At 35.2% G+C, this 21,542-nt stretch overlaps 1 protein-coding gene across 4 annotated transcripts in view; it reads right to left on the bottom strand.

Annotated features, from left to right (window-relative positions):
* The window catches only part of HACE1 (HECT domain and ankyrin repeat containing E3 ubiquitin protein ligase 1), a 97,149-nt gene that overhangs the window by 40,769 nt on the left and 34,838 nt on the right, over positions 1-21,542 (bottom strand). For all 4 annotated transcript variants that reach the window (XM_024115519.3, XM_024115518.3, XM_024115520.3 and 1 more), the window contains 5 exons: positions 17,135-17,231; positions 16,070-16,171; positions 14,982-15,088; positions 7,435-7,585; positions 1,209-1,543 (listed from right to left, as the gene is read on the bottom strand). In XM_024115519.3, the coding sequence (XP_023971287.1) occupies positions 1,209-1,543; positions 7,435-7,585; positions 14,982-15,088; positions 16,070-16,171; positions 17,135-17,231 (792 nt within the window). The remainder of the gene's footprint in view (positions 1-1,208; positions 1,544-7,434; positions 7,586-14,981; positions 15,089-16,069; positions 16,172-17,134; positions 17,232-21,542) is intronic.

Raw genomic sequence — 21,542 nt, 5'->3', positions numbered from 1 at the left:
ATGAGTAATCTAAACATAATTGTTAAGAACAAGTGATTTAAACAGATGTAAGTGGAGTAAGAGTTTAGGTGAACTTGCAGCAATAGCTATGTCTTATGGTATGTCTACTTAAAAAGAGTTTCCCAAATCTCTTTGGTAACTTAAAAACTTCAAAGTTTTGCTAAGTTAAATTAAATGATGGAAAATTTACTGAATATCTAGGTCATTTCCAAATAAGGTAAAATATTGAAACATTAATTACTGAACATACGTTTATCCATTTTTGGCTTTCTATTACAGAGGAACTAATGATAAATTTGGTTCTCTCAGTAAACATGTCTTGTACCACACTGAAAAATTATACTATAAGGAAGCACTCCTGTGGATATCAGATTCTAGTCCTGTTAACTGTCTTTGAGGTTTCCTTTTTCTACCTGTAAACTGGACTGGATGCTGAATTTTCATTTCCTCCAATATCTAGCTACAATTCTCCAAATTAATGTTTCCAATTTTTCTCCCACCCTTCTCACTTGGAATCACTGAGAACTAAAACCGCTCCTTTTCCAAATCCATACAATATAAAGTAGGACAACTTGATGTAAAATTCAGAGAAACAACAACAGCTCATATATGGACAATCTTTGTGCCTGTTGCTATATGGGCCACTCAGAAAAATCACCAGATACATTCAGACTGCAAACCAGGAAAATCTAGCAGATTGCCTCCACTTTATCCACTTCAAAGAGGCATCCGCTTCAAAGATGGCTATCTCGAATAAACATAATGCCAGGCCCACAACTAGATAAAGACCCACCCCTCCATCTCCAAGCTCCTTTGTTTTAGAGATCTTGGTTGATTTCAATAACTGACCATTTGAGCCACTTGTGTTTTCTCTTCTCATGCTTCAAATTCCCGCTCTCATGTTTTAAATTCACCAATAAAGAGTGAGCTTTCAAAACCCTAGGCCTCTACCTTCAACTCCAATAAAAAGAGAACCCCAGGCCCTCGAGCTTTCTTTCTACCGGCAACCTTGCTGTGTGGCCCCAGGTGTGTCATGTAATTTCCACGTCCTGTAAGTAATAAACCTTTTTTTTTTTTCAAAGTTTCCTGATGGTTATTGCTGAAGGGTGTCTTGCAATCATAATAAGAACCACAAGGGCTGCTCCAGCCACAACATTGGTTATTGATAGGCAGAGATCAGCACACAAAACAAGCAGAAACCTTCTTACCCTGGAGGCATCTGACAAGAACAGCACATGTAAAAAGCTTGAATGACAGCACTTAGCCGGTTCGCTGTCATAGAAATAACATCCTGGCAGTCTGCACTGGCTTCCTGTTTCCCTCCAAGAGCATCTGGTTTAGATTCCCCTGTGCCAGTGGATAGATTTTCATAGCTCCCAGGTCCTGGAGGTTCAAATGCAGGAATGGAAGTACCATCTTGATCTTGGCCTTTTTGTTTCAGTAAAATAGAAGTGATATCCGTTGAGTCCTTCTTGTTTTTCATTAATTCTGTAGCTATTAAAACTAGCCATTCATCTAATGAGTGCCAAAGCAATTCAAGAGGCTAAGAAAAAAAGAAAAGTGTTTTTTTAAAACATTCTTAAACTGCAGGATAAAAAACCCACTCAGACAAATATTATAGAAGAGAATATTTACTCTAGATACTTTTATTTTCCCAAGTTTATGTGTCAGCAATGCCTAAAGGTAAGTAACAAAAACATAAACCTCATATAAATGACAATTTCTTCATTTATAGCAAAAACTTAATTTGCATTTATTTATTCCTTAGAATAAAAACAGGAAAATTAAACTCTAACCAAAAAAATGTATAAGCAATATTTCTTCTTTTAAAATTTTTCAAATATTTAGTTTTAAACCATACATTACTTTTATGAATACAATCTCCCTAACCTTTACTGTATTAATGTGTCAACTATTTTTATTTATGTTGTTTTTCAATTAAAAAAATGAGAATTCATAAAGAGCTTAATAAACTTAGTTTACTGCACTCTTTTCTTTACATGGAATCTCTGAGATTCTGAAAATTTATGACGAGAAACTTTAAAATATGATGTGATATTTACATGCACACATACACACACACACACACACACAAATATACAGGCATACCCAACCACACACAATCCATCTCTAATAACTAGAAACTATCAAATATTGGCTAGCAAGTCCATAATTCAAAGTAAAGATTAACAGCTTAATAAAAAAGGAACACATAGGAGTAAACAGTTTCTTATTTCTATACTATTTAAAATATTCCTTTTGAGAATAATGAAATGTCTTTCGTAAATTAACAGCAAATGAAATTTTATCTTTAAAATATTATGTGATCACAAATGCTATAACAAGACTAAGTACTAGAGAAAAATGAAATATATATATCATCTCTAGTAAACAGTAGTTTTTAACTACTGTTTTAATTTGTATTTCAAGGAGAAATATAAATGCCCAACTACTATTAAAAGACACGCTACTGGGGATCTAATGTACAGCATCGTCACTATAGTTATCAATACTGTATTGTACACTTGAAAGTTGCTATGAGAGTAAAGCTTTAATGTTCTCACCACAGCAACAGCAACGAAGTGGTAATTATGTGAGGTGAAGGATGTGTTACCTAACCTTACTGTACTAAACATTTTGCAAAATATACTTGTATCAAATCATCACACTGTATACCTTAAAGTTACTCAACCCTATGTAACAGTTACAGCTCAGTAAAGCTGGGGGGAAAAAGACCTGCTAGAACATTTTTTAATCCCAAATAAAGATGAACAGTGAAGGCACAGGGGAGCAGGGGGGATAGTGGTTTAATGGTCTTCCATTCCTACACTATTCTAAATATTCCTATTGAGAGTGATAAATTGTCTTTCTACAAATGAATATAAAAGTTAATCTTACTTTTTGATTCTTATATGATCACAGAATGCTACAAACTAGACCACGTGCTTCTGAAAGACCCACCCTAAATATTTCAACTAAAAGAAATAATCTTACTTTTAAAGACCACTATGTAAAGAGATTATACAACCATATTTGGAACTTTAGGAAATGTTTAAATAACCTGTTCTGCCAAGCAATTCTTTACAATTATTATCTAATAAATCCCCCTGCTGTTATCATCAGCCTTTCTTCAGATTTCCAGAACACTCTCTATTTGAGAATAATCTACATATTGAATTTGTAAACAATTAAATCACCCCTAAGTCTTCACTTAAAAATTAAACCAAAAAGCAAGAAGGAAAAAACCCTACCACCATCAACAAAAAACAGTTTACTCATTCAACAAATATTTAGTTAGTACAGCTTAGGTAAACAGGTAAGCAAAGTGAGAAACCCTTTCTGAGGTTGAAATGAGCACCCTTCTCCTGCACAAAGAAGGCTTTTCCATGGTTAGTCACAGCAGTTGGATGCCTAACTTCTTAAAGGGTCCCTGAACTGCTTAAAAGAAGGGCAAGAAGCACCAGCTGCCATCAACACTGACATGGTACCTTCACTGAAAATGTCTTAATTTTAATCATGATCCAAGTTTGGGTTTATATTCTCTCTTCATGAGAAAAACATTAAACCCTGCTATAAAAGATGAAAAGAACTTTTTATGTCAGCAAAACTATTTAGCTTTACATCAAAAAATGAACTTCCAAAAAAGAAAGAACACGTGGTGATGAAAAACTGCTTGAAACAAAAGGAAAAAAGGAATAATTGGCCTCTAAGTGAGAAGGACTAAAACCCAGAAAATCCCCACACTAGATAGATATGAAGGCTAAGGCTGGGAGTGATACCTGCTCCTCACGTGGATGAGAGCACTGAGCCTGAACTACGAACATCCTATTCTCAAATACTGACAGCCTGCAAAAACTAAAGGTGAAATCCGAATAATTCCAGAAATAATATCCAAAAAAAGCCAGATATGTGTAAAAATGATAGTGACAATAAAGATAGTGAGAAAAGCTAGAAAGAGTTTTCAATAAAGTAGCACAGCAAAGAATTAAAAGAGAATGAGGGAAAAAAAGAAGTAGTAAATCATCTTGGGCTTTTCTTTCGTTTTCTCTTTTTCCCACTGTTTATTTCTTCATCCACACATGCACTAAAACTAAATCCCAACCTTAAAGCATTTTTACCTAGGGAGTTGTCCCTTTGAAGACTTGTTCAGAAAATTCATTCCTCAGTAACAAAAAGAATACTGTGAAAATAACTTTAATTTCTAACTGTAGTAGCAGTCACAGACAGAAAGGGTTAAAATAAATTTTAAAAATTAAAAACAATTGCAAACCATATCTATGAGGCTTTTTATACTTATACATAATAATGATAAAAAACATCAATATAAAGTACTGTACATATTAACCATTACAGAAAAATGAGTCAATGACTATGGAAAATATTAGGCTTCTTGGCACTATGAAAATATTACTTCATTTCATATTATTGAGTGATCTTCACCACAGAATTATATTCTACCTATAACAACAATTTGACAAGCATACATGATTTTCAAAACATTTCAAGTTAACAAGTCAAAGCTATAATATATAATCCCAAACTTGTTGGACAATTAAAAAAAATTCAAGATCCATGTGTCAAATGAGATACAAATTTGACAGGAAAGCATCACTAACTTAAACTTATTAATAGCATCTTGAAATTCTCTGTTAATCGGACTGTTCTCAACTCGATAATGTCAAATGCCACGATCCAAAAGATAAGATCTTAAAGTTAAAAGTTTCTCAATCTTTCTTGGCTTCCAAATTTCCAACTATAATTCTATGAAACCGTTAATAGTCGCAGCTTACTACTCACAAAAAAAGAGCGTATCAAGATTCAAGAAGCCTAAACTCTCCTCCCCATGCTCACCCTACTTCTATAACCAGAACTACTTTCTCCTTCAGATGTTCCAAAGTTCGCAAGGCTCTAGATAAAAATCTCTTTAACACTGAAAGAAGGGCTATGTGTTAAGATTAACTTAAAGGACTTCTAAGATAAATCAGAAAACTAATAACAGGATGTTAAACAAACCTACTACAAACACACGGCCTATAAACCCACTCATTCTTAATGGAAAACCCATTAGCTAACCCCAACAATAAAGTGACATAGTAACTAGTTAATGAAATAGAAAGTAGGGATCAATTGCTACCTTAGACAAAATGTGGTAAAAATTAAAATGGTATTTCCAATCTAAAATTGCAGCAACTCACCAGATGGTTCAGATTTTTACAACTTCAATCATCCCCAAATGAAAAGAAGACCTTAAATACATGGATGACAGTGTAGTTTCTATTTTTATCCTTGTAAGTGGGAGGGCAGATCATTCTGCCATCCTCCAAAGAGTCCACATTTAATTCATAAAATTAGATAGAAAGAGATTAATCAGTTCCTTAAGAGTAACACTTGTTAACGTTTTAAAAAACTGGCTGGATTTGTAACAAAAATGTTTTACCAAAGTGAAAGGTCAAAATTTAAGAGAAAATAAGTGCTCAGAGACAAAGGCAACTGTCAATGATACAGGAAAAAAAAAAAATCTTAAAAAGAGAAATAAAGATACCAACAAATGAAATAAATGAGAACGAGAGAACTTTATATATTATATGTATCATTGATATATAAGAATGTAAACAAAGAGTCTGGATTCCATAAAAGAAAAGCAATAATATCCTTTTCTACTCTGTTTTATCTGTACTGACTGGCTAGATAGAAAAATAACATTTAAATCAAGCACTAAACGCCTATAAAGAGGTCACTTAGCACATAAGTATTTTCTGATATCATTAGCAACAGGTGGCAAATTGAAATTTTAACAAAAAAAAATACAATAATAAATATAATATATACTCAATTTGTCAATAGTGACCATATCTATACCTGGTTTGATTTTCATTCATCATTACAGATGAGTAGAAGGACAAGTAGAAAAATCAATCAGGGGAAGTTTCAGTAACTAACTACATGAGTCATATTAGAACACATTAAGAACAACTTCCTGTAATATGAATGTTTGAGCAGTGAAACTCACTTAAAACAGCACTAACAAAACAGAGGATCAATAATTCAAATTCAAGTTTTACAAAGACAGGAAGTTACCACTTCTAACTAGTATTAAAGGAAGTGGTACGTTGAAAAGCTAAAATCTGAATTACAAGAAGATGCATAACTTCCTTCTTCCAGGAGATGGCACAATAGGGGGAAAAAAAAGAAGGAAAAAAAAGACGCACATACACACACACACTCGCGCGCACGACTGTGGGCGGGGGGGGGGGGGAAGCACGCACATGTGTGGCTGAACACTCCTGCACCAATGTAAAAATAAAGAGCCTGAAGCAGACGAACAGATGCACAGAAACTGATACATACCTATTCTAAAAGGTTATCATACCTATTCCAGGTATTAAAGAATTGACTAGTGTCAAAATGCTTGCAAACCATTTATTTGTGTCTGCCAAAAACTTGCCATGTAAGAATAGAAACATTTAGCATACATCATTAATTTAACTTTATATAACTTCAAATTTTATAGATAAGTAAAGCTGTCAATCACAACTCGTTTTTGAGGATGTGGCACATAAAAACATTTATATCACCTTTTGGATAGACAATCTATATTTATACCCAAAAGATTGTTTAAAGAAATATAATTTTTCATGAACCCCAAAGCTAATTTTATACTATGAAAAGCCCTCCAGATAAATTACCTTTAAAAAAATAACATGAAAACAATTATTAAATTACACATTTGTCCAAAATCTGAGTTATCTGAAAATATAATGCCATAAAAAAGCATTAAAAATAGGAATTATAGTCATGTACATTTTGCTTACTTCACAAAATTGTAATTTGACATGGTTACACTGCCTTGGAAATCTTTCTTCCAAGGATTCCATTCATAAATATGCTTGTAAAGAAGCAGCAGCTGAAGCAATACAAAATACATTAAGAAAATACCTCAATGTTTCTTCCTTGAAGTTACCCAAGGAATTGTTAATAAACCCAACAAATGAAAGTAAACTTATTTTAAAAAAACATACATGGACACACACATAACACAAACGATAATAAAACCGAAATATAAACTGGATGTCTTCTTTCTTTCTGAATAAGAAATCTTTTTTTAAAATCGTGATGGCTGCATTTAGGACCTATAATCCAATTTTAAAAAGTAGATTTAACTATATTTAAACATTAAATACCTTTACCCTTAGAATAAAACACTACTGAAATTAAAATTTTACTTGTAAGAAAAACATAGAAAGCTCACCAAATGAGACTTGCTGCTGATTAGACAGAGATGAAAGGAGAAAGGTCTTAGTTTACAAAGTGTCAATCACTGGTATAAACCAAATTTACATCCTGTTTATGAGGTTTCCAATTAATGAATGTATGCTTTGTCAAATTCATCTCTTTTACATCTATCTTCCTAACAACATCATATACTTTTCTGACCTTGAACACCTGGCTTCTTGGAGTTTTATTCCCATTGTAGCCCATATCGATTCCATTACTGGGAGAGGATGGACCAATTCGAAAGACATGACAAAATATCCTCACAATCCTTAAAAGGCTCTTCATTTGAGCATCATAATTACTAGATATGCTGAAAATAAAAATTAAAATATGAACAGATTAGATGGAATAAAACAAATTACATCTTAAAATACTTATTTTAAAACATTTTCATTACATTTACCATCTGTTTCATAATTTAACGAGTAAAATTTCTTTCCTGTCATGATATGGGATGGAATGTTTTGTTTACCAGGAAGTTAGCAAATGTACATTATTTGGATTGCATATGAATGATTTATTTACCTTTAAGTAACTAGAATATAACCAATGATCAAAGCATAAAATATGAAGAAAATCACCAGTATAGAACAGTATATTTATAAATTAAACTAATTCTTTAGAACTCTGAGAACATTTCACTGAGAACCAATAGTAGGAATGTTGATATGATCTTAGGCCAACCCACAACTGAACTGTAGAGGCTGAACTCTACTATTCTACCCATAACCCCATTTTCCCTAACCCATCCCAGAATAGTAACCAACTGTTCACATACAGAACATGTACAAATTGAATAATCTTAAAGTTACTATCTGTATCAGGGTGGTTCTCCATATAATGGGTTGTCTTATGACTGTATATAAATAAGGGAAATACATCCTACTATGAAAAAGACTGATCCAATTAATACTAAACCATATTAAACATAATATAAACTTTCTTTGACTAATCAAAAAGCCCTTCAAAATCCCAGTGCCTGGGGATTGTTCATCATCATCATGAATATCAATCATTACTCTTCCACAGAGAAACTGTAGGAGTTAGGGTAAATGTGTATTGAATCTAATGATAGATCTTAAAAAAAAACTTGTTGTTGTTTTTCAGGGGTTGTTTTATTTTGAAACCTGAAACATTGGTTATCTTGTATTACAATGGTTACACAAAAGCAGAGTAAAGAGTTGCATGACATTATGACTGCCTTTGCATAAGTTTAATCATCAAAGCTTACTCTATCTTCCTCAGTTCATTAAAATCTTCCTCTATGGTATTTTTAGGTATCCTCTAACATGAAAAACAATAATGATTAGTTATGTGGAAATAGCAAATGCCTATTCTAAGTATTCGGATTTGATAAGTGGAAAATCAGAGAGTATTTTCTATTGTGACAAATGAACCAAAATTTCCTGACATTTTTACTTCAACATTCATGTTGTTTTCTCATTCTAAAAATTATTAAATTGTTAAAAACAATACATAAAAATTAGCTATCAGTTACAAGTGTTAGTAAAATACAATAGCTATTGCTATCCATACTGTATTTGACTGGGATAGCTACAACACATTAGCAAAACTTTTTCTTTCTTTTACTAACTTTGAATCAAATGTGTATAGAATCATTAGTTTAACTCGCACTGATTTTTACATGTTTGCCTTTACAAAGTTGTTTTTAATTCTATATCATAAGATTGTTGAGACTGACAAAAGAGAAATGCAGTATGGTTGAAACTATTTCCTTCTTTTATTGTGTTGCAGCTATTGGAAAAGTTAACTCCAATGACTCTCTCAAATTCTTCTATGAGAAAGATGTGAATTTAATTTTCCTCTGTGAAATTACCATATATATAAATATTTGTTTTAAGTACCTGATTTAGGGAACTTCATGAGTTATCTTAAGGTAAGAAGTATTCTCTTATACAATGGAGTCTGAACATCATCAATTATTAATATAGTCTAACAACAATCTAATATAAGATTATTAGACTATATTAATATTACTTTACCCAGTTTAAACTTCTTCCAACTTAAGTCACTGACCTAAAAAATGTCATTTTTCACTTTCCAACCAGTGAAATATCTCTTTCATATTATACAAAAAGATCATAAAATCCGAACTTCATCACAAACTGCTCTAGCTCATCACAAAATGATAATTTCTTCCCAAGCCACCAGGTCTCAAAATAAAAGTTTAAAAATTAGTTTCCTAATTCAAAGCCCTGTCAATGTACTTACCTTTGTTAATATACGATTATACTTTCATTCAGTGTCTTACTTAGCAAATAGCTGTGAGTTTTCTTTTCATTTGCACATTGGTAACTATCTTTATCTTCAATCATAAATATATCAGAAGCAAGATAACTCATTTAGTGAAACAAAACACTATGTGCAAAAGGGCCCTCAGTAAATATTTATTATCTTCAGCAAATATTCCTAGAATCACTTAGACAAAAGGCTATCCATTTTTCTGAAAGTATGCTAAATAACACCTCAATCGTCGCTAATTAATACGTATTTGAATTATTTTCTTAACTAAAATATCTATTAAAATAAGTGGCCAAAATTACATCACATTGTGGGTTAAGAAACATAAAATGATTGACAAAGGAACAAAAGAAAGACAACCTGCAAAAGTACCATTAAACTAAATTGGCAGGGGGGAATGATTTGTATTTGAGGTCCTCTTAAGAATCTACTTTGGTAGCTGTGAGATAACAGAAAAAATATATATGTTTTGTGCCCCAACCCCTTTTCCTGGCACAGATCTCCTAAAAACCCTGTAATTTCTGAAGTGATAAGTGCACTAGGAGCACCTTCTGTTCTCATATTGGGTCTTTGACCCTGGTTCCTGACACAGAGCTCCTAAATCCCTTGGAATTTCCTGGGTGATAGCAGTAGCTTTTATTCTAATGAGGCAACTCTCAGTGGGCTTTTGGATGGGCGCTGGTCACCAGAAAGACCAAGCAATGATTAGAGGCTTGGAATTTTCAGCCTTATCCCCCATTATCCAGAGAAGGGTAGGGGCTGGAAATGGAGTTAATGATCAACACACCCATGTGATGAAACCTCCATATAAAAAAAAAAAATATGGGGGGTTCAGGGAGCTTCCAAGTTGACAAACACATCCACAAACTGGGAGAGTGACATTCCCCAACTCCATGGGGACAGAAGCTCCTGTACTATGGACCCTCCCAGACCTCATCCTATGTATCTATTCATCTGGTTGTTCATCAGTATCCTTTATCATATTCTTTAATAAACCGGTAAACAAAGTAAGTGTTTCCCTGAATTCTGTGACCTGCTCTAGGAAATAACTGAATCCAAAGGGGAGGAGGTCATGAAAACCTCTGATCTGTAGTCAAGTAACAAAAGTTGTGGGTAATGTGGGGATCCACTAATTCCAAGTGGCATCTGTGGTGGGGGACAGTCTCCTAGGACTGAGCCCTTAAACTGTGGGATCTGATGCCATCTCTAGGCAGAATTGAGGTAAACTGTAGGACACCCAGCTGGTGTCAAATCGCTTGGTGTGGGGAATAAAAACTCCCACCTCTGGTTTCCAAAGTGCTGTGGGTGTGGTAGTAGTGTGAGAGTAAAGGAGAAACACAGCAGGAAGACTAGGTTTTGCCAAGATGGTACCAATACAGTAAATTCTAACACAGTACTAAAAACCAATACTCGTTACCAATTCCAACAAAGAGATGTTTACAGACCAAATTGGCCATAATAACATACTCTATAAGACATTTGAAAGGTATCATTGTAAATGGTGAGGCAGTAAGTCTAGCAAGGTAATTTTAAAACTTGTTCTGGCATTGATCCCTCTTTCCTACCCTGTTTCTCCTGTTCCACTAATATCCCTGTCATTTTTTTCTTTTTTTTCTTTTTGTGGTACACTGGCCTCTCACTGCTGTGGCCTCTCCCGTTGCAGAGCACAGGCTTTGGATGCACAGGCTCAGCGGCCATGGCTCACAGGCCCGCTCCGTGGCATGTGGGATCCTCCCGGACCGGGGCACGAACCCGTGTCCCCTGCATCGGCAGGCGGATTCTCAACCACTGCGCCACCAGGGAAACCCATCCCTGTCATTTTTAAGAGCTAAATTGGAGCCCAGGATCTGCTCTTTATTAATTAGTAAGGATGTAAATCCTGGTTCTTCTAGCCTAGCAAATCACTGAACTTCAATTTTCTTAATATATTAAAATGGAGATAATATCTAAATCACAAAGTCACTGTGAGGTTTAAAGGATGTATCTGAATATTCTTTAGCTTATTAGAACCTGCTTAAGTACGTATTAAAGGTGAACTTAAAATAAAAACACAGAAACATAAATGCTTTCTGATTATTAGGAAGAGCAGAACATAGGGCAGAGATTTAAGTAGGAAAAACAAGTTTTCTAATGTAGGAAAACAGATTAAAGGTATTATGAGGAATTTTAAAAAGAACCATCATTATCACCAGCATCATCATCATCTCTACTACATGTCAGACACAATGGTTGGCACTATGCTTACAGAACCTTATCATTTCATTCTTACAACAATTCATTAAGATATTTACTACCATTTTCCAACAAGGAAATAAAATCCTAACCAGACTATAAATTAAATGTAGGGTAAGATCTTGCCTGTTTTACTCACTGTTATGTAGCAGAGGGCCTAGTGGATAGCAGGCACTCAAAAATATGTATTGGATAGATGGGTGGATGATGAAAGGAAACTCCAAAAAGTTACTTGCTGGGGTCACACAATAAATGGTGATGTCTGGATTAAATCTGAGTCTAGCTGACTCCAGAGCCCATGCTTTTACTCAGTATGTCTTAGAAAGTCCTCATCATATAAATGGATTAACAGAAATGACTAATAAAAGGAGAGCATTACGTAAAGCTGGAATTCAATGAATCTTATAGACAAAGTTTAAAGTAGCCTCAAAAGTAGAAAGAGACCAACATCGTCCTCAATGGTGAAAAACTGAAACCATTTCCACTAAGATCAGGAACAAGACAAGGTTGCCCACTCTCACCACTCTTATTCAACATAGTTTTGGAAGTTCTAGCCACAGCAATCAGAGAAAAAAAGAAATAAAAGGAATCCAAATAGGAAAAGAAGAAGTAAAGCTGTCACTGTTTGCAGATGACATGATACTATACATAGAGAATACTAAAGATGCTACCAGAAAACTACTAGAGCTAATCAATGAATTTGGTAAAGTAGCAGGATACAAAATTAATGCACAGAAATCTCTGGCATTCTTATACACTAATGATGAAAAATCTGAGAGTGAAATTAAGAAAACACTCCCATTTACCACGGCAACAAAAAGAATAAAATATCTAGGAATAAACCTACCTAAGGAGACAAAAAACTTGTATGCAGAAAACTATAAGACACTGATGAAAGAAATTAAAGATGATACAAATAGGTGGAGAAATATACAAAGAGTATGGTACTGGCACAAAAACAGAAATATAGATCAATGGAACAGGACAGAAAGCCCAGAGATAAACCCACACACATATGGTCACCTTATCTTTGATACAGGAGGCAAGAATATACAGTGGAGAAAAGACAGCCTCTTCAATAAGTGGTGCTGGGAAAACTTGACAGGTACATGTAAAAGTATGAAATTAGAACCCTCCCTAACACCATACACAAAAATAAACTCAAGGGCTTCCCTGGTGGCGCAGTTGTTGAGAATCCATGCCTGCTGATGCAGGGGACATGGGTTCGTGCCCTGGTCTGGGAAGATCCCACATGCCGCAGAGCGGCTGGGCCCGTGAGCCACAGCCACTGAGCCTGTGCATCGGGAGACTGTGCTCCAATAGTTGCAAATGAAGCAACTGACAAAGGATTAATCTCCAAAATTTATACACAACTCATGCAGCTCAGTAACAAGAAAACAAACAACCCAATCCAAAAATGGGCAGAAGACCTAAATAGACATTTCTCCAAGACACAACAATCCCACTACTGGGCATATACCCTGAGAAAACCATAATTCAAAAACAGTCATGTACCAAAATGTTCACTGCAGCTCTATTTACAATAGCCAGGACATGGAAGCAACCTAAGTGTCCATCAACAGATGAATGTATAAAGAAGATGTGGCACATATATACAGTGGAATATTACTCAGCCATAAAAAGAAACGAAACTGAGTTATTTGTAGTGAGGTGGATGGACCTGGAGTCTGTCATACAGAGTGAAGTAAATCAGAAGGAGAAAAGCAAATACCATAGGCTAACACATATATATGGAATCTAAGAAAAAAAAAGTCAAAAAAAAAAAACGACCCTAGGGGTAGGACAGGAATAAAACACAGACCTACTAGAGCATGGCCTTGAGGATATGGGGAGGGGGAAGGGTAAGCTATGATGAAGTGAGAGAATGGCATGGACATATATACACTACCAAACGTAGAATAGATAGCTAGTGGGAAGCAGCCGCATAGCATAGCACAGGGAGATCAGCTAGGTGCTTTGTGACCACCTAGAGGGGTGGGATAGGGAGGGTGGGAGGGTAGGAGACGCAAGAGGGAAGAGATATGGGAACATATGTATAACTGATTCACTTTGTTGTAAAGCAGAAACTAACACACCATTGTAAAGCAATTATACTCCAATAAAGATGTTAAAAAAAAAAGTAGAAAGAGAATAATAGAAAAATTAGCAAATGGCATACTGAGTAGGACTGCTGAAGAAAGACTTAACAGCTAAAAAAACACAAGAACGTAATCTTGGACCATGAAGTGTAAAGGGCCTTCTAAGCAAACAGTACAGAGTGTGATTCTGGTCTGAGGTACATGAAAAGTACGAAGGAAGACAGGAATAAAGGGCTAACATAATGGACTTGACAATGTAGCTGATTTACAGAAGCAGCATAGAGTTGGGAGGAACTAAGTCCAGTTCCACATACAGAGGTGAGAGAAGACCATGACCTATTCTAATACTGTCAATGTATTAAAAGTTGACGTGAAAAGAAAACAATTGGGTTAGCCAAAAAGTTCATTTGGGTTTTTCCAGCTTACGGAAAAATCCAAACGAACTTTTTGGCAAACCCAAAGGAAGAAAGCATCCATAACAGAAGTGGGCCAAATTTAAGCTAAGAAATAACACATTAACCATTTTTAAATGGCTGTTTACTCCTAACTGGGGTGACTAACCACATACAAACAAGCAGAGGTACAGGAAAATATATAAAGGCATTAACTTCATGGACTTAATGATGAGCCATTAAAACCACAGAATTGGAAAAAACAAAGAACTGAACTGAGGGGGACAGTTCAGGGAGAACTTTATAAAGAAGCATGAGGGTATAATACTGCAAGGCTGAATAGTAGCCTATATCCAGTTTTGTAAATTACTGATCAAGATTCCTAAACTACGTTCTTGATTCTTTTTTATGAACATTTTACTTACATGACTAGTCTAAACAATCATTTTCTAAAATTCTAGACACATAAGCCCAAATCCACTTAAGTAAGTCTCTATTTTTAGTCTCTTTAGACAGGCTACAGTCTCCTCAGGAATAGCTGATTGCCCTGATCCTTTAACACAAAACCATCAGTGATAACAAATGTTTAGAACATCTTAACACTGACAAAAGACATCAACAAAATAATCAACAAAATAAACTATTCCCAGAAAAGCCTAAAAAGTGACAAAGCTGACAGATATTGCTGCCTACTGATTTGCTTATATCGTGAAACACTTACCTAAGCAACTTATGACCATTTGTTGTGGCAACTTCAGCAAGGCTTGTTAGAATCTTTAAATACTGGTTCTCACTTTGCTGAGATAAATGCTCCAGAACTTGCCGTAACTAAATTTTTCACAAATAAAAAAATGTGATTACATAATAATCCACTAAACTTTGTCAAGAAATTAAGTACCTATTAGTTTAGTAAGTATCCCAAAGGTCAATTAGCTGAAATCAAGTCCTTTACAGTTATTTGGTCTTGCATAAAATCAAAAGCTTATAGAGAGATAAGATGACATACAATGTTTGTTCAAAATCACCCAGTGAAAAAGTATAAATAGAACAGAAATCACCAAGTTTATTTATGGAAAATTAATTCCAAACTTTTAAAAATGTAAGAAAAAAACTCTGTAATTATTCAAAGAGTAGAACTATTAACAAATACAGAGCTCAGTAAACTAGTGATTACTAATCGTAACATGATATTCCTCCTTAGATTCTTTTCCTCTACCTATGGGAAATATTCTAATTATCTTAAGGAGAGATCAAAGGCACAGAGGACAGAAGACTCATAGGGCCAAATATTAGCATAAAGTTTATTATTTCTTATATAATTCATACTTAACGTATAATGCACATAAGCCAATTCAAATTACTTAAATATTTATAATAATACAATCAATAAACACATATGTAAAATGCCATATACACCAAACATGAACAAAGCTTGTTCAGGGGCTTCCCTGGTGGTGCAGTGGTTAAGAATCCTCCTGCCAGGGGCACTGGTTCAAGCCCTGGTCCGTGAAGATCCCATATGCCACAGAGCAACTAAGCCCATGTGCTGCAACTACTGAACCTGAGCTCTAGAGCTCGCATGCCACAACTACTGAAGCCTACATGCCTAGAGCTTGTGGTCTGCAACAAGAGAAGCCACCGCAATGAGAAGCCTGCGCACTGCACCAAAGAGTAGCCCCCGCTTGCCACAACTAGAGAAAGCCCGCACGCAGCAACGAAGACCCAATGCAGCCAAAAATAAATAAATAAATTTAAAAAAAAAAAAAAAAAAGCTTGTTCATTTACCAGCTACTAGCACAATTATATTACCATGTTTTCTCGGAGATCTTCATTCTGTGTCATTTGAATAATTGTCTGGAAAAGCCTAGGGTGATACTGAATTAATACTTCACAAGTCTCTCCATATCCACCCTAAAAACAAGATTTAAAATTATCTAGGTTTAAAAACAAAACTCCTAAAGGAAAACATTTCTTCTATATATAAGTCTGACACCAAATATGTGGGATTTCCACACCAACCAATTCTCCAATTCTCTGTGGATACCAATTGGGTGTCCTACAATTTAATTTAATTATCATGCTAACTGCCTAGAGTTAGGGCAGACCACACAGTAGGGTTCAGTCCCACAAGAGTGCCCCCCACTTCAAAAGTCTATCACAAGTCCAGGTCACCCATACTTCTGACTAACCAGCTGTAAGTAAGGAACTCCCACGACCTCCTCCTCAGGTTTGATAATTTGCTAGAACAGCTCACAGAACTCAGGGAAACACTTTATTTACCATTACCTGTTTATTAATAAAGGCTATAACTCAGGAACAGGCAAATGGAAGAGATGCATAGGGTAAAGTATGTGGGAAGGGGCACAGAGCTTCCATGCCCTCACTGGCCATGCCACCGTCCCAGCACTTTGATGTGTTCACCAACCCAGAAGCTCTCTGAGAACCACACTGTTTAGGGTTTTTATGAAAGTTCCATTACACAGGCCTGAATGACTAAACTCAGTCTCTAGTCCCTGACTCCTCCTGGGGGTGGGGTAGGAAATTGCCTTCTAATTACATGGTTGGCTCACCTGTCAACCAGCCCTGTTCCTGAAGCTACCAAAGGCCTTTCAGCCACTGTTCATCTCATTAATATACAAAAAGACATGCTTATCACTCTGGAGATTCCAAGGGTCTTAGAAGCTCTTGTGTTAGGAACTGGGATAAAGACCAATATATATTTCTTATACTATCACAGTTTCTTTTAAAGATCATATTCTTAACAGAATAAAAATCTTTGCACCCATCCTCTCATTTGAGGAAAAAAAGTGATCTTATGTGTCTGTAAGTTTCTCTTACGAAGTAAGGGACTAAGAATATACATGAACAGCATACCTGCACACATAAATCCAGAGGGGTCACTCCATTTTTATCTGGCAGATATTTGGCTCCTCGCAACAGAAGAATCTGTGCTGTGTCTCTCTGACCATGACTGTACAGAAACAAAGTTTAAACATATAATCTTTTTAATTTTAAGTCTTTCTCTATAAATTATGGACAGTTAGTATCAATCAACAGAGGATTAATAATCTTAAAAAATTGAGAGGAAGATCTGAACTACAACCTCAACCGTTAGAAAAACTTCCCAACGTTAAGTCATACTTTTACAATGAGATAAGAAACTGGCCTACTGAATCTTAGAATTGAACTTGGGACACATTACCTACAATAATTCATAATATTTTGGGATAAGTTGCTGGTACTCAGGCTTATGCTTTATTTTTTTCTTCCAACCTTTTCCTTCTCAACTCTAGCCTGACCACCTTCCTACCACATACATCCAAGTCTCCAGACTTCTTAGTCCAAAAGAACCTCAATACTCAAAACAAAAGTACATCTTATGACACTTTAATATGTGGTAAAAAAACAAAAACAAAGGAAGGAGAAAAGACAAATATCAAAATAAGTAAATGGGGGGGATTCATTAGCCAAAAATACTAACTAACTGCCAACCTTCATTTTATCAACCCACTCAGTTTGGCTTCTGCTGACAGCTATTCAATCTGACCTAGAATGAACAACTCTCATCCACATGCCCCATTCTCTCTAATTGCTCTTTCAAGTAGGTGTAACAATCACTCTTTAAGCTAGGAGGAAGCTGATTTGGCGGTAATAATCACTAGATTCTACATTTCGTTATTAAGTGAGCTAATCTGATCCTAAACACAGACAATAAAAAATAAATTTATAATGCAGGGACATTAAAAGTTTAAAGCTAATTTTACAAAATGACCAAGGAAGTCATACAGTTTGGAAGAGTATCTCATCAAAGAATTTTATTTTGTAAATTGATACAGCCACTATGGAGAAGAGTATGGAGGTTCCTTAAAAAACTAAAAATAGAACTACCATATGACCCAGCAATCCCACTACTGGGCATATACCTAGAGAAAACCATAATTCAAAAAGACACATGCACCCCAATGTTCACTGCAGCACTATTACAATAGCCAGGACATGGAAGCAACCTAAATGTCCATCAACAGAAGAATGGATAAAGAAGATGTGGTACATATATACAAAGGAATATTACTCAGCCATAAAAAGGAATGAAATTGGGTCATCTGTAGAGACGTAGATGGACCCAGAGACTGACATACAGAGTGAAGTAAGTCAGAAAGAAAAACAAATATCGTATATTAACGCATATATGTGGAATCTAGAAAAATGGTATAGATGATCTTATTTGCAAAGAAGAAATAGAGACACAGACAGAGAGAACAAACGTATGGACACCAAGGGGGGAAAGCAGGGAGGTGGGATGAATTGGGAGATTGGGATTGACATAATACACTATTGATACTGTGTATAAAATAGATAACTAATGAGAACCTACTGTATAGCTCAGGGAACTCTACTCAATGCTCTGTGGTGACCTAAATGGGAAGGAAATCCAAAAAAGAGGGGATATATATATGTATAGCTGATTCATTTTGCTGTACAGTAGGAATTAACACAACACTGTAAAGCAAATATACTCCAATAAAAATTAATATAAAAAAAGAATTTTATTTTGTAGATGAAAAAAATTACTATTCAAGCAGAAATGAAACTAGAACTCAGATCTCCGGTCTTCTAGACCAATACTCTTCCCACAGTACCATTACCTAAAAAAGGTATGTTATTTCACAAAGACTACACAGATTCCTCAGAAACATAAAACAAACAAATAAAAACAACCTATTCTTTCTTTTCCACAAAATGATGCTGCATAAAGCATAATTGGACTTAATTTTAAAAAGTAGGATTGGGCTTCCCTGGTGGCGCAGTGGTTGCGCGTCCGCCTGCCGATGCAGGGGAACAGGGTTCGCGCCCCGGTCTGGGAGGATCCCACATGCCGCGGAGCGGCTGGGCCCGTTGAGCCATGGCCGCTGAGCCTGCGCGTCCAGAGCCTGTGCTCCGCAACGGGAGAGGCCACAACAGTGAGAGGCCCGCGTACCGCAAAAAAAAAAAAAAAAATAAAGGATCATATAGGAAGCTGGTGGCAGACATCAGGTATATCACTCTCTTGATACTTTACTGTAATACTGATTACCTTCCTTAATACAAATATCGACAGACGAAAACTAACTTAAGAACAATATCTAATTTACTCCAGAAAAAGCAGAAAATCAAGAAAGCAAGTACATCAGCAATCCCTACAAAAGCAACAGTAACTAATTTTACTAGTCTACATTAAGAAAAATCTTCATCAAGCATCATTTGTCATTTGTCAGCTGGGCGTGCTGGCCAACACATTATATATTACAGCTAATAGGAATTTATAATTAACACTGTTCTATTCCGTATAATACCTAAGTGAAAAGAAACTAATTTGAGCTTAATTTATTTAAGGAGTCAGTGATTTCTTTGCTAGGACCCAAGGTTCTGAGAAACCCAGATTTGCAAAGCTATTCTGCTCAACTTTAATGACATTTCTTTTACAGTTATTCACTATCTGTGTTAGATGTGTTTAATCTTTCCAACTACACTATAAACTTCTTGACAATACCCTTGTTCTATAACACCAAGCATGGCTTATAACATGTTCTCAATGTACTTGTTGAGTTATATGATGGGCTTTGACAAGTAAGCATTAACTAAGGTACTAAGCTACACAAAATAACAAAAAGACCTGAATCATAATTTATTTAGGATTAATTTTGTACCACATATAGCAACAAGAATAATATCAAGAAAAAAATACCACTATGACATTTTTAGAAAACTGGAGTAATTTCTAAAACTACATTAAAATCTCATCTGTGAACAGGTGGCATTTCATTTCAAAAGTAAATTAAAAGAAATGATTGCTAATAATATATAAAATCTGCATAACTTCATTAGGGGCTCAAGTGCCCCTTGTGTAATATTGCAAAAGATAAAGATTATCCTGTTACAGACTGCTCAAAGTGTTGCATGAAAGATTTTTCAGTTCAAATAACTGCAAAAATTTGCTCAATGAATAATTATTCTTTACAATTGAACTTATTTGTTTATATTATTGAGATAATACTCCCTTCAAGGAAATGCCAGTGTATTTTCTAGAAACTAAGAAGTTGGCAAAGATTTAACTAATAAAAAACCTGTAGTGCTTCTAAAGCACTTAGAACTGATTTCTCAAGCACTTTCAAGTCTCCTAACTTCAGGCTCTGGCAGTGATACAACTTGAAAACTTGGCTAACAGTGCATATGTACTATATATATAACAACGTTTTTTGGAACTGCTTATGAAACAAAGAGGCCATATTTTCTAATGGTCCTTTTCTATTCTAAAAGTTTGCAATTTTGAATCTATGGACTGTTTTACGTGGCTACTTTGATTGTGAGTTTCCTAACTGAAAGGAGTTGCGTGGCAGTAGCTGCAAACTATGTTCAGTATCTTACCTGTTTCTCACTTTATTACAGACCTCCAAAATTCCATAAAAATCTCACTAATTTACTGTACCTATATAACCCCAGCTAAACCTTGCTTTCCTTTACAGAATAAAAGTTATCTGCAGATACAGAAAATATTTGAAAATCATTATACATCCAAACCTTTATTTGAGGAACCCAGTTAAGGGAATGGGAAGTATTATGACGAATATTAAAACCAATCTAATCATTTAAGGACCTGAAGCATTTGCAGATACCACATAAAAGTCCTGAAAACAAAGGCACCTGAAGCGGCGGTGGGGGGTCAATATATGTGTGCCTATAGTCCACATGAAAGAAAGCTAGTGAATTAGAATGTCTTGTACAAAATACCTAGAGAAGAAAAGTGGCTGGGAAATAGTTCCTGTCATAATTTTAGGTCAAAATCAATCTGAAATGACTCACTCACAGAAGCATTACTTTATAAATAGTGCTCAGAATTAGAATAGAATACAAAGGAAAAAAGAAAAGTCCTGCCTGTATGATGGGATAAGAGTCAAATTTCTTAGAAAACCATGCATTGCAATGAAATTGAAAGAGGACAATACAACTTTGTGCTCACTGGGTGTGGAAAAGTGTGCTAGAGCTTAGTGAGCACCTACCAACTACTAAGTATAAAATCCTCTGCAGGATGCTTTATATAAGCCACCTCATTTAATTATCACTTTAGTCCCAGGAGGCAGATATCAGCATTTCCACTTTACAAAGAAACAAAGCTTCAGAGGTCAAGAAACTGACTACAGTTACATAGCTTTGGGGATGGGATTTGAGCCCTGCCTCCTATATATTTCAATACCTTTTCGATTTAAAGAAAACAGTTTTAGCAGTTAATCCCTGAGTTAGACAT

Source organism: Physeter macrocephalus, chromosome 10 (genome assembly GCF_002837175.3).
Source record: "Physeter macrocephalus isolate SW-GA chromosome 10, ASM283717v5, whole genome shotgun sequence".
Taxonomy (NCBI): Eukaryota; Metazoa; Chordata; class Mammalia; order Artiodactyla; family Physeteridae; genus Physeter; species Physeter macrocephalus.
This window is presented reverse-complemented; position numbering and strand designations above follow the sequence as displayed.